At 37.5% G+C, this 12,699-nt stretch overlaps 2 protein-coding genes across 11 annotated transcripts in view; both read left to right on the forward strand.

Moving 5' to 3' along the window:
- Nucleotides 1-1,947, forward strand: part of LOC106884460 (obg-like ATPase 1) — a 34,266-nt gene extending 32,319 nt beyond the window's left edge. For both annotated transcript variants that reach the window (XM_014935857.3, XM_014935858.3), the window contains exon 12: nucleotides 1,725-1,947. In XM_014935857.3, the coding sequence (XP_014791343.1) occupies nucleotides 1,725-1,832 (108 nt within the window). In that variant the 3' untranslated portion in view covers nucleotides 1,833-1,947. The remainder of the gene's footprint in view (nucleotides 1-1,724) is intronic.
- A 3,222-nt stretch (nucleotides 1,948-5,169) lies between these two features.
- The window catches only part of LOC106884461 (islet cell autoantigen 1), a 64,298-nt gene continuing 56,768 nt past the window's right edge, over nucleotides 5,170-12,699 (forward strand). For all 9 annotated transcript variants that reach the window (XM_089350011.1, XM_014935860.3, XM_014935863.3 and 6 more), the window contains exon 1: nucleotides 5,170-5,321. The gene's annotated coding sequence lies outside the window, so the exon portion shown is untranslated. The remainder of the gene's footprint in view (nucleotides 5,322-12,699) is intronic.

Below are 12,699 nucleotides of genomic sequence, written 5' to 3' on the forward strand. Positions count from 1 at the left end.
CTCTTAAAGTGTCCTTTTAATTACTTTTAGTTATACAATGATATAGCATACAACAGAGGTAAATGATTTTGTTTAGTTGGTTTATATGTTCTTCTCTTGTTCCATTAGATGCTAATGACAGCTAGTGTTTTTCTGTTTCAAAATGTTCATTTTGTATTCGAGAAATGATGCCTTGTTTTAATGCTTACATGATATAATTACTTTGGAATGTCTATTATGTTTTCTCTGAATGTGATGATCTCCAGGCATATTTCCTCTAGGCATAAGTTTCACACCCGTTGTGTTCTGTTGCATGGTGTAGCATTCTGTATTATAGACCAGTTGGTCATATGCTCCACTTCATTCTGTTTGAGCCTCCAGATGAGGTTAGATAATGATGTGGAGAGCCTTTTGTTTACTCTGGAAAATGACATAAGAGGGTTGCACAGACAATATTTCATGGTGTCTCTGGTAGTATATGTATTTATGTGTACCTGTCTGCACTTCACATTTGTAAACCACATTCTTTATCATGCAGTTGTTAAACTTGCATTCATTTTTCCTTCTGCAGTAACCTGTTTTAGTATCTTTTCCCAGTAGAGTTATTATCGGTGCTCACCTTTGTTCTTCCTCCTGCAACAGTGTTCTGATTTTCCATAGGTATGGATTGCACTGCCAATATGGATGAGCTTTTATCATTCCTATTTGCAACCATTCCATTGTTCTTTATTTTGTTTTTAACTGTGGCTTTTCTGTAAGCCCCCTCTAGTTTTATCCTGTTGAGTTTTGTGTCATTTAATTTGTGTATGTAGTATTCTAGATTGTGAGAAGTCGCATATGCTAATTTCACATTATGCCTGTTGATGATTGTGTTATATTTGGAAGGTTTTGGGAAGTGCCTACCTAACACTGAGAAGAATTCCTCACCTATTTTGGATTTCATTTGTGAATTGAAAATTGGGCTAAACCAAATAATTTCATCACTTATTATGTTAGCATTTCTTTTAATAAATCTATTGAGTTTGTTACAGTGTTCCATTTTATCTCTTTCTATTTGTTTACTATTTCTATCAATGTTTATTGGTTCCTTTCTTTCTACCCTTGCCTGCTGCTTTGTGGGTTCTGTTTGATATCTATCCTTCTTAGTGTAGTGGTTCCGTTTTTTTTATTTTGGTCCCTATTACATTTATTGTTTTTTTAGGGTCTGGTAGTGTGTGGTTATTTACAGAATTACCTCTGATATATCCTTCAACAAACTTATAGGGATATATATAAAATATACATACATAGACACACATGACAGCTTCCTTCAGTTTCTTCCTATCAAATGCACTCCCAAGGTTTTGGTCAGTCCTATTGAAGACAACTGCTACAGGTGCCACGCAGTGTGACTGAACCGGAAACCACATGGTTTGGAAACAAACTTCTTAATTACACAGCTAAGCCTCTGTCTTCTGTACTTATAATCAATATAACAGATGTTTCATCATCGAAATTCCAATTTGTACTTATAGTATTTTCAGGTGAACTATAGATTACTAACCACACCTGGATTACTCTGTTCTCTTAAAATGATTGTTTTCTCCATAAATTTCTCATTTATTTCCACTTTTTTGTACAACTGAATTATTTAAGGCCTTTTAATAAAATCTCTTTTATTATTACAATGTGTAAGCTTCAACATTAACTGATATTTTTACTATTACAATATTGTTCTGATTAATCTGTCTTTTTCTTTTTTGAAGGCTGCTGGAAAATACAAACAAAAGGGACGAGATTATATTGTTGAAGATGGTGATATAATATTCTTCAAGTTTAATGCTGGAGCTGGTTTGACTGGCAAAAAGAAATAGAATTGTCAATCAAGTAAAAATGATTTTAACAGTCTAAAAAGAAATGGTGGTGTCCTTAACTGAAATTGTGATAACACAATCTAAGATTTATTAATAAACACATTCTTCTCTTAAAGTTGTATTTATTATTTTTGTTTTTACTATCACAATTAGGGAATGATATAATCATTGGTTCCACATTAATAACAAGCTAATCACTGTGTAGTATCTGGAACTTGGTGCAAAAGAAATATCTCAAAAGCCTTTGCTGGTACAGGAATGTATAAATTGCATTCATATGTTATCAACACATTCTTCATTCAAGCAAAGCATATTTATATGGTAATAATATTGATGACATTTCGCCTGACCTGATTTCTTGGATGGTATATACTCCATGTTGAAATTGTAGCTTAATACTCTCGTACCCCAGCATTACAACCTATTAGCAGTATGGGTGGGGATTCCATAGATTGATAACAGATGATGATCACTCTGGAGATGAAAACTTCTACCATGTTAAAATCTGGAATTTTATTTCAGCCAAAATAATCATTTTCATTTGGCTGGAACTCTTCTCTGCTGATATCAGAAAACAGGAAGCATGAACCACCGTCTTCATGTTACTATCTTTATGTAGCATTATTGCTCCTATACTGTACTCAGAGGCATCTGAAGCTACAACAATTTCCACTGCAGGATCCAAAGTGTGCTAATGACAAATCAGATTTAAATATTTTTTTAAATTTTGTCAAACGCCTTTTGACAATTTTCTGACCAATTCTTTTCATATCTGTTTTTAGCAGATGATTTTGGTAATAATTTGCCAGTTCCAAGAAAGCTTGTAAGGCTGCAATATTTGTTAGAGGGGGCATATTTTTAATTGTGTCATTCCTTGACGTATCTGGTCAGTGTCCATTTCTGTCAATGATTTGTTCAAAGTATTTTATTTTTGGTAAGAAAAATTCATGTCACCTGATTTGCTATTAAAGTATCTTTTATCCAACTTCACAGGATATGTGAACCCTTCTGAGACAATGATGCAAATTTCCTGTTTTTAAAGGGATCTAAATTAAAACCTTCCATCAAAATTTCATGTTAATTTCTTAACCAATTATATTAGATATATACCACATGTAATCAGATATGTATACAAGAAGTCAAGGGCTTGTTGGTATTAGGAAGGGCATCCAGCTGTAGAAACTCTGCCAGTTCAGATTGGAGCTTGGTGTAGCCATCCGGTTCACCAGTCCTCAATCAAATCATCCAACCCATGCTAGCATGGAAAGCAGATGTTAAACGATGATGATGATGAATTAAAATCAAGATTTAATTTTCATAAAACTTTTTGTCACCACAACTCTGTACTTCACATATCTTGTCTTCTGCATCAGTTCTTATACAACATACCTTTGTAGCAAGTCTCTGCCTCAATTTGAACCACCTTGCTTTAGATTTCCAGCAAAGGGCCACAGCCTAATTATATTGACATAAAAGGCATGGCTACTCCTTGACAAAATGGAACATCTATGTAAATGTTTATCAGTTAATTAGCATCAACAGCTTCTGTAATTATGAGAGTGAAACTGCATATATTTCACCCCTCCTTGGACCCATTTCCTTTGTGTCACACATTCTTTGTATCATACTTTACCACCTTATTTTCTACTGAACCTCTCTTTTCCCTTGTACATGCCTTCATTTTGCCAATAGCACCCCCTCCCATTACCTCTGTTTGTCACCCCCTATTTCTACTCTGATATACCCATCACTTTGTACCTGGCACTGTGCATATTTTTTGCACCCACTCTCACATTCTCTCCCCTTCCCCACCAACTGATATGCCTCCACCTATGTCTCTTCCCCCCCCCCTATTCTTTCATTCTCCTTCACACTCTGCAAATCTTCCTTCTCCTCTGAACCATTTCTCTTATACTCACCTCCCTGTAACTTGACAGTTTCTTCTGACACATCTTCACCACCAGCCTCTTCCTTTTCCAACAAGTGTTTCCACGTCTCTGCTATGCCAGACCCTCTATCATGCTATCACCTCTCATTATCCGGCACAAAATCACTTCCTTCCATTCTGCTCCTCTCCTGAAAGTTACTTGGCAACCTCACAGGTGCCAGTGCTCCATTTTGTGTGTCCTTTAAAATGGTTGGCATTAGGAAGGGTATTCAGCTGTAGAAACCTTGCCAAAGCAGACATCTGAGCTTGGCACAAACCTCTAGTTTGTCAGCTCCTGTCAAACTGCACAATCCATGCCAGTATGGAAAACAGATGTTAAAAGGTGATGATGTTGATGATCATAACAGATGTAACTAAAACATTTTCTTTTTTTTCTATACTGTAAATCTTTAAGTATTACGTACATCCTAAGAGAAATGTTCTTTAGTATGATCTAAATATATTTTGTACATATATAATATATTCACTGTTTAATATAATGGAAACACATTTACTTTTATTGTGTGGCCATAACCTCTTAATTATCAATGACACTTTATTAAAAGCCCAACCACACCCTAACTACCAAACAACCCCTCACATCTTAACTTTTTTCACACTAATACCTTACAGGAAATAATCAAGTAGTCACACTACATCTCTTACAGAAATGCTGCACCCAGTACAAACAACATGTACGTAAATGGGCAGTGTGGCATCTCCCCTATCCAGAGTACAGGATCTGTGGGGTACGCTGTAGTTTCAAAGTAAATGAAGATAATTTGTTTCAAAGAATTTTACGGTTGCTTGGAGTCATATTGACCTTTTTATGACAATTCTAACAGTTAGTTGGAATTACACCAATAAACAGGAAACAAAATCATTAATTACAGACGATAATTAAAACAATCTGATAGAAGTAATGGCTTGTGACGTTTTACACATTTTAACACGCTGCTAATGACGTTCAACACAATATCAACAGGCTGATAATGACGTTTTACACATATCAACAGTTTGCTAATGACGTTTTGCACATATTAGCAGGTTATAATTCCTTTATGGAAACGATTGCAGAACTTGAAAACTTATTCTAAGCAAAATATTAACTCTGAAACCGTTTGTATTAATTGTAAATGTCAAAGCAGCAAAGTTAGAATTTTAGGTTGTCATTATTCAATTACATGAAATCACTAAAAGCTTTGCGAAATACATAAACATTTTACAAATAGTATCATATCGTCTCCAATGGATTTTTATATTGGGAGAGTTATAAGAGATTAATATTTCAAATTATAAAGACAACGTTTGAAAAGAAAAACAAAGCTCTGAAAGAAGGACATGAAACAGGTTGACAGTCAGAAATAGTCGACAAGAGTCGGAAGTGTTCGGGAGTTTCCGGCTGATTCCGTATTCAAGATGGAGTTGATGATTTTGTGTCGTCTTTATTGAAGACGCGTGGAGAGACAGAAGAGAATGTCTGGCTTGAGCCTTCACTTCACTTGAAACATTATTAAACGACACCGTGGATTACTTCAATACTTTCTCTACTCACTATTTAGGTAAGCTGTCCATGTCTTTCTCTTCATATATTTCAACAAACACCAAAACAATCCTCTCTTCTTTCTCCACACAATTTCAATTCAACTGACATCTCTCTTCTATCTATATCTAGCTCTCTCTCTCTCCCTTACATATGTTCGTAATTACCTCTTTTTGCACGCCACAACAACTACGATACGTTTATGTCGAGCCTCCACCCGTCCAGAATAAATACACACAAAAGGTAAAGTGGACTCTTTAAACAGGCGAGATGGTCACAATTGGACGCCTTTAATCATCATCGGTGGGCCAGGCTTGATCAATATGTTAGGGGGAAGATGTTGTTGTTGTGTTGAAATCTAAAAAAAAACCGTGGAAAATAAATCTGAGATTGTTTTAGGTTTAAATATTTAGTAAAAATGTCTCTCTTTTTATTTCAGTCAAGAAGATGTGTTATAATATCTATGTAGACACACACACAGCAACTCAGTGTATATATATATATATATATATATATATATATATATATATATATATATATACGCAAAGTAATATATATATGCAATATATAAATGTGTGTGTGTGTGTGTGTATATATATATACACACGTAATGTATATATTATTAAATAAAAACTGTATTTGTAAAAATAAATATAGAAAGTGTATTTATGAATATGCAGTGTGTGTGTATATAAATATAAATATACAATGTATAATACGTGTGTATGTATATAAATATACAATGTGTGTGTGTATATATACATATAGTGTGTATAAATCTACAATACGTCTGTACATATAACTATATTTGTGTCTTCCTGTGCTTTCTGATTTAATTTGCAATCATTTCACTTACAAATGGTGTTGAGCAAAGCATGAACATCACTTATTCACCTTGAGTGTCGTACATATGAGTATACTTTGTTCAAAAACTGAAGCCGTCCCAAAGTGACCACCTCTCCCTGCATCCTTGCAAGGACACGTAGAGCGAATAGCAGTGAGAAACATGAATGCCACTACCTCTCGTTTCGCCTTTATTAAAGTAATAATAATCCTTATCACAACACCAGATCGGTGTACAGAATGCTTTTGGGTTTTAGTTGCTACCCATTACGTCTTGAGTTCGAATCCTTCCGAAGTCGACTTTACTTTCCATCCTTCTGGGGGTTGGTAAAATAAAATAAAAGTACCAGTCAAGTATTGGAACTGATGTAACCGCTTAATCTGTGATCTTGTGTCGGTTTGAAATTATTATTATTATTATTATTATGGTTTGGCTCAGGTTCGGTTTTATTCCTGGTAGGATTTATGGATAAATTTTTACAATTACCTATTTATGTGGGTTGCGGGTTCCTACCTGTAACCTTAGGTATTCACAAGTTTTCAGCAGCCTTTGAAATCATTATTATTATTATTATTATTGCCACTTGTTTCAGTGGGTTATATACGATACTGCTGGTGACGTCAGCATTTGGATTGACAGCTTGTGTCAGCTGGTCATTGGAAAAGATCAGACAGGTGTGCGTGTGTGAGTATGCACACACACACACACACACACACACACACACACACACACACACACGTATGTATGTGTGTTGCCGATAGAATTAGACTGCTTTTTATGTTATTAGTTTATTTTTATGTGATTAAGAAAGGCATCAGCATCACACAGTCACATTTCCTATCTCCAATAATGTTCTGCGGCCTACTACCTACCTTTGTTAGAAATCGATAGTTTATACCTGTTGATATAAACTATATCCTGCTAGTGTGTGTGTGTGTGTGGAAGGGTGACAGGACTTCGTATTTGGAGTACAGTTTATTGGTAATCGTGTTGTGAGTAATGACGATGTCAAATGTGAAACGGTCAATCAATAATTATGTGTGTGTGTGTGTGTGTGTTAGTAACTATCCCAAGAAATAAATCATAAAACAACTGACATGTGTGTTTATGCTAAGTCAATAAATGTTCAACTGAGAGAGACAGTTGTTTGAAGTCCATATTATATTCAGACTATTGCAGTTTTACCTGTGCCTAGCTATTTCTCAACAAAAAAAAAAAAAGACAAACAGTCCCCAAGAGATTTTATTGTTTAGTTCCAAAATCATCAATCAACTCTTATTTCCAATGTTATTGTGTGAATGTGTGTTTCAGATGGAGTTCCTCATTAATTAAAACTCAGTAAAATGTTTTCAAATATTAACACATCAAAACTCAAATTGTTGAAATGTTATTTGTTGCTGAAATTTTAATATTTTGATTTCGTAGCTTCCGAAGTAAAAAAATCTTTGAACTTGTATGAGTGAGAGCCACGTTTGTGATGAATCTAAAGAGACACAATATGGGTCTCTGAGGTGAGAGCAGGAGGTTGACATTAATTCATAAAGCTTTATTGATTGTCATTTTGAAGTGAGATAAATTTGTAACTTGTTCCAGGTGGTGAGCGGCAGAGAACAGATATACATGAATAATCCAATGTTAATGATTTTTACATTGTAGACATATTGTACACATTCCAGTGTCTTTCTATTTAACACAACATGTATATACGGCATGAGAAACAGAGAAGAGCAATGGTGCTGAAAGAATCACTGCATGTATTTTAGAAAATCTTATTGATTCTTTGTCGATAGACTGATTAGTAAGGAGAACCCATGCTAGCATGGAAAAGGGATGTAAAATGATGCTGAGGTTTGTAGTGGTGTTAGGGGATAGTTTCCCTGATCTTAATAACATCTCAGATCCATTACCATCATTTAATGTCTGTTCTCCCTGCTGGCATAAGGTGGACAGTTTGACAGGACTCCAGTTGTCTGTTTTGACATGGTTCCTATGGCTGGATACCCTTATGAAAGCCAGCTTTTTTTTTCTGGAGTGTGGACTGGGTGCTTTTAATGTGGCTCCAGCATGGTTGCTTTTACATGACCCCAACACCCATGAGCCTGCAGGACTAGGATCTCTCAGTTGAGAGAAGGATGTAGAAGGCATGTCTGGATGGCCACAGTTTTACTTAGCTTGACATATCTTCTCAAGCACAGCAAACCACCAGGAGTCTCGGTCCCTTGTCATCTCCTCTGTGATGCCCAGTGTCTGAAGGTCCTTTCTTACCACTTTGTCCCACGTCTTCTTGAGTCTACCCTTTCCACATATTCCCTCCACAATTAGAGATTGGCACTTTTTGATGCAGCTGACCTTGTCCATCACATGACCATACCACTACAGTCTTCTCTCTTGCACTCTACATCTGATGCCTCTTACAGTTTTCCTCTTAAATCACTTACACTCTGTCATACATGCACACTGACATTACCCATCCAGCAGAGATTTTGCTGATGGCATTTCTTTCAAGTCTTTGCTTGTCCTCAGTGGTTACAGTCCATGTAGCATGCTGTTCCTAAACAGGCATCATACAATCTGCCTTTCTAAGAGGGAGAGTCCCTTTGTTGCTAACAAAGGTAATAGCTCTCTCAACTTTGCCCAGCCTGTTACTATTCTGGACACTACACTTTCAGAACATCCTCCTTCACTGCTAACTTGGTCACCTTAGTAACAGAAACTGTTTACTACTTCTAAGGATCCCCTTGCACATTCAAAAGATTCTTTTCTTCTGTACATTCTTAGTGTGCACATTTGCTACTCACAGAGATTACTTTCTCTTTTAACCTTCCTGTGATACCACTGCATGGAATTTCTATGAACACCTTTTCTACATATCGAGCAGGGCCATCTCCCAGAAGGGATCAGTGATTTGTCTGTTTTCCTACTTACAAGAACTTTGGTCTTTGCTAAATTAACTCTAAGGCCCTTTGTTTCCAGACCTTGCTTGCACACCTGAATTGCTGGTGACGTGTAAAAAGTTCCCATGCTGATGACGTGTAAAAAGTTCCCATGCTGATGACGTGTAAAAGGTACTCTCTACACTCTTGGAGTGGTTGGCTTTAGGGAAGGGCATCCAGCTTCCCTTCTGGCAACCTGATATAATTCTCTGCTACTACCATTCTTCCAGGCCTGTTTCTTCTCTCTAACAGCCCTCCACCATATCACCCTAAGTCTGGTCTATAGCACTCAGTAAGGAACTTCCAGTTTTCCTCTGTTACATGTCTGTAACTCCTCCCCCTCCTGTGCTTCAATTAGGATGTCTCCAAATCTCTGACTATTCAAAGGATCCTTAAGCTTCTAAATTCTTCTTTTCCAGACTGGTCTGTTTGAATATTTTCAGAAAAAAATGAGGTTTGTGTGGAATAGAGAGTGAGGGTCCAAAGTGAATGTCACGAAATATACCCAAGGATCAGGTGGTGGTGTTTAAGGAGATATCCAGTCAGTGTGAGAGTATATATAGATGTACAACTGTAGAGACACCCAAGTGATGGCGTGAGGGTATATTTATTCTTACAAGCAAGTTAGAGAGAGAGAGAGAGAGAGAGAGAGAGAGTGAAAGAGAATTCAGAAGTTGCAGAAAAGTTGTAAGGCTACCTCTCTTAATATCAAACCTCCGTACTACATATCTTGTGAGTGTCCATAGTTTACACTGAATGCACCAAATGTATCCCCTTCTTTTCAGCAATTCAAGCTCAGCCACATCCCTGTCTTTCCTGACTAAAACTTTTGTCTTATGCTTATTGTGAGGCCACCTGTTTCCAGATTTTGATTCTATATCTGGGATATTTTTTCTAAATTTGGCTTTGAGGCTAATTCTCTTCCTCATTCATTATGCAACAAGTCTTTCTGTAACTTTCATAAAACTTGGCCCAACAATCTGATGCCTCTGCAATTGCCTTCCTCTAGTATGTCTCTCCTTCATCCTTCTATCACTTGATGAGCGAGATATTTTATCCTACAGACATTTTGACCATCTCATCGACTAGCTGCTTTCTTGGCCATCTTATTCTTAATTTTGTTTGGATGTCAACCTACATGGCTTTGTGTCTACTTGTGAAAGATATTTTTCTTATTCAACAACCTCTCATAAGTCTACTTTTATGCCTCTTTCTTTTCAGCTTCAGTGATAGCAAGTTCCATGCCGTACACACCATGCCATGATCGTTTCCATTCTTGTTGTTACTGTCGTGGGTTAAACTAGTCCCAAAATGTTTCACCATTCTTTGTGGTTGTTAGTCATCAAAGAGAGTAAAAGAGTTAACCAGCCACAAAAGGGACCATGTATCCCTCTCCTCGTCAACTCCTTTACACTGTGGACTGGGTACATTTTATGATACCACAGGTACTGGACAGTGTTGTGTGCGGCAGGACTAAAGAGGCTGGCTTCTTTCAACCTTTCAATTCATATTTGGAGTTACTATGCCTCCCCCCTTAGAGGGGTTGTCTGTGATGTAGCTTGATGTTATTTGACATGGTTTGTATGTTAGGATAGCCTGAATGGTCTCTCTTTCCTCCCCATTTAACCATTCCCTGCTATTTTGCTTACATCACCAACCATCTCTCACTCTTTCCATACACATCTTTCTCTCCACCCACATTCTTGCAGCCTACCCACTCGCGTGTCATCCACCTTTCATCCTTGTCCTGTCTTCTGTACCATCCTACTGCCAGTCAGACATATGTATCATTGATCATCCTCTACCATTCACTTCACTCATTCCTATACTATCAATTTCCAATCTTTAGCTGTCATCTACTCTTGATTTTCTTTGTCATCATTTTTAGTCATCTTTTACACTTCCTTATCTTACATCCAATTCATTTATTATTGATCCACCCCACCCCACCCTCTCTGCCTCAATTCTTGTTCATCATTCAGTGTATTTGTTCCTCTAACCCATCTCTCACTCTCTCCATTCACCCTTGCTACTTCTATCCCACCACTTTTCCTCTTCTTTTCTCCTTAAGGGCTCACCCTGACATAATGTCCCCACTATCTTTATCTCCCCTTTCCAGCTTCCCACCGATTGCTCTCATCCACTATTCTATAATATGATCAGCCCTGTAGCTCCTTTATAGCAAGAAACCTGTTCCAGACCCTTCCATCATACTTTAACCTCTCATTACCTCACATAAAGTTGCCTCTCTCTCTTTCTCTCTCTCCCCTGTAATCACACTTGTCTGATGGAGATCTTAGTCTTGTGAGCTACATGGGTGACTTCACTCGTGCTGGTGCCACAAAAGGAAGCACCTAGTACACTCTGTGAAGTGGTGGCTATTAGGAAGAGCATCCAGTTGAAGAAACCAGGCCAAACAGACATTGGAGCATGTCTCAGTCCTCTGAACCTTTGGATTCAAACCATTCAACGCATGCCAGCATGGGTTGAATGGTTGTTAATTGATGATGATGCAGTTTGAAACACACATACACACACTCCTTATATACATGTGTGTGTGTGGGGGGGGGGGGGGGGTATTATCATCATCATCATTAAATGTCCACTTCTCCATACTTGCATGGGTCAGTCAGATGGAATTTGTTGAGTCAGTTTTTCTGCAGCTGGATGTCTTCCCTGTCACCAATCGTCACCTGCTTCCAAGCAAGCTAATATTTCCCCATGACTAGACATATCTTTCGTGAAGGAATGGAAATGAACAACACTGCTTGTATGACCAGGATGCTTGCTTACAACCATCACATGATGTCAAGACAGGCACACACACTCACACACACATATACATGATGAGCTTCTTTTAGTTTCCATCCACTAAATTTACTCACAATACTTTGGGTAGCCTGAGGCTATAGAAAACACTTCCCCAAGTTGCTGTACAATGGGACTGAACTTGTGGTCTCATGATTGGGAAGCAAGCTTCTTAGCAACACAGCCATTTGTATTTAGAACTATATATATATATATATATATATTTATCATCATCATCATCATCATCATCGTTTAACGTCTGTTTTCCATGCTGGCATGGGTTGGATGGTTTGACTGAGGTCTGGAAAGCCACTGGCTGCACCAGGCTCTAATCTCATCTGGCAAAGTTTCTACAGCTGGATGCCCTTCCTAATGCCAACCACTCTGAAGGTGTAATGGGTGCTTTTTATGTGCCACTGGCATGGGAGTCAGTCAGGCAACCCTGTTGTCAATCACGTTTGGATGTAATGTAGAAGAAAAACTCACCTGGATGACCACTATCAAAGGGAGACTTAAGAGAGAAGTCATAGATATATATATTGATAGTCATTTCTTTTTTTTTTTGCCAAATAAACATGCACACTGTATGTTCGTTCTTCACTCGTTTATTACTCTTCTTATTCTAACTGATGTTCATTGTCCGGAAATGTTTTCTCACACATCTGTGACCTCTTCAGTGACACTTTCCATCTTTGTGTGTGCTCTTGCTCCACTTATTCCATTGTTCTTCTATGTGTATCCTTATATGCGCATGCGTTTGCATCTGTGTTTATGTGTGTGTGTGTGTGTGTGTGTGTGTCATTGTTCTTAAT

This window comes from Octopus bimaculoides, chromosome 3 (genome assembly GCF_046866305.1).
Source record: "Octopus bimaculoides isolate indiv1 chromosome 3, ASM4686630v1, whole genome shotgun sequence".
Classification (NCBI taxonomy): domain Eukaryota; kingdom Metazoa; phylum Mollusca; class Cephalopoda; order Octopoda; family Octopodidae; genus Octopus; species Octopus bimaculoides.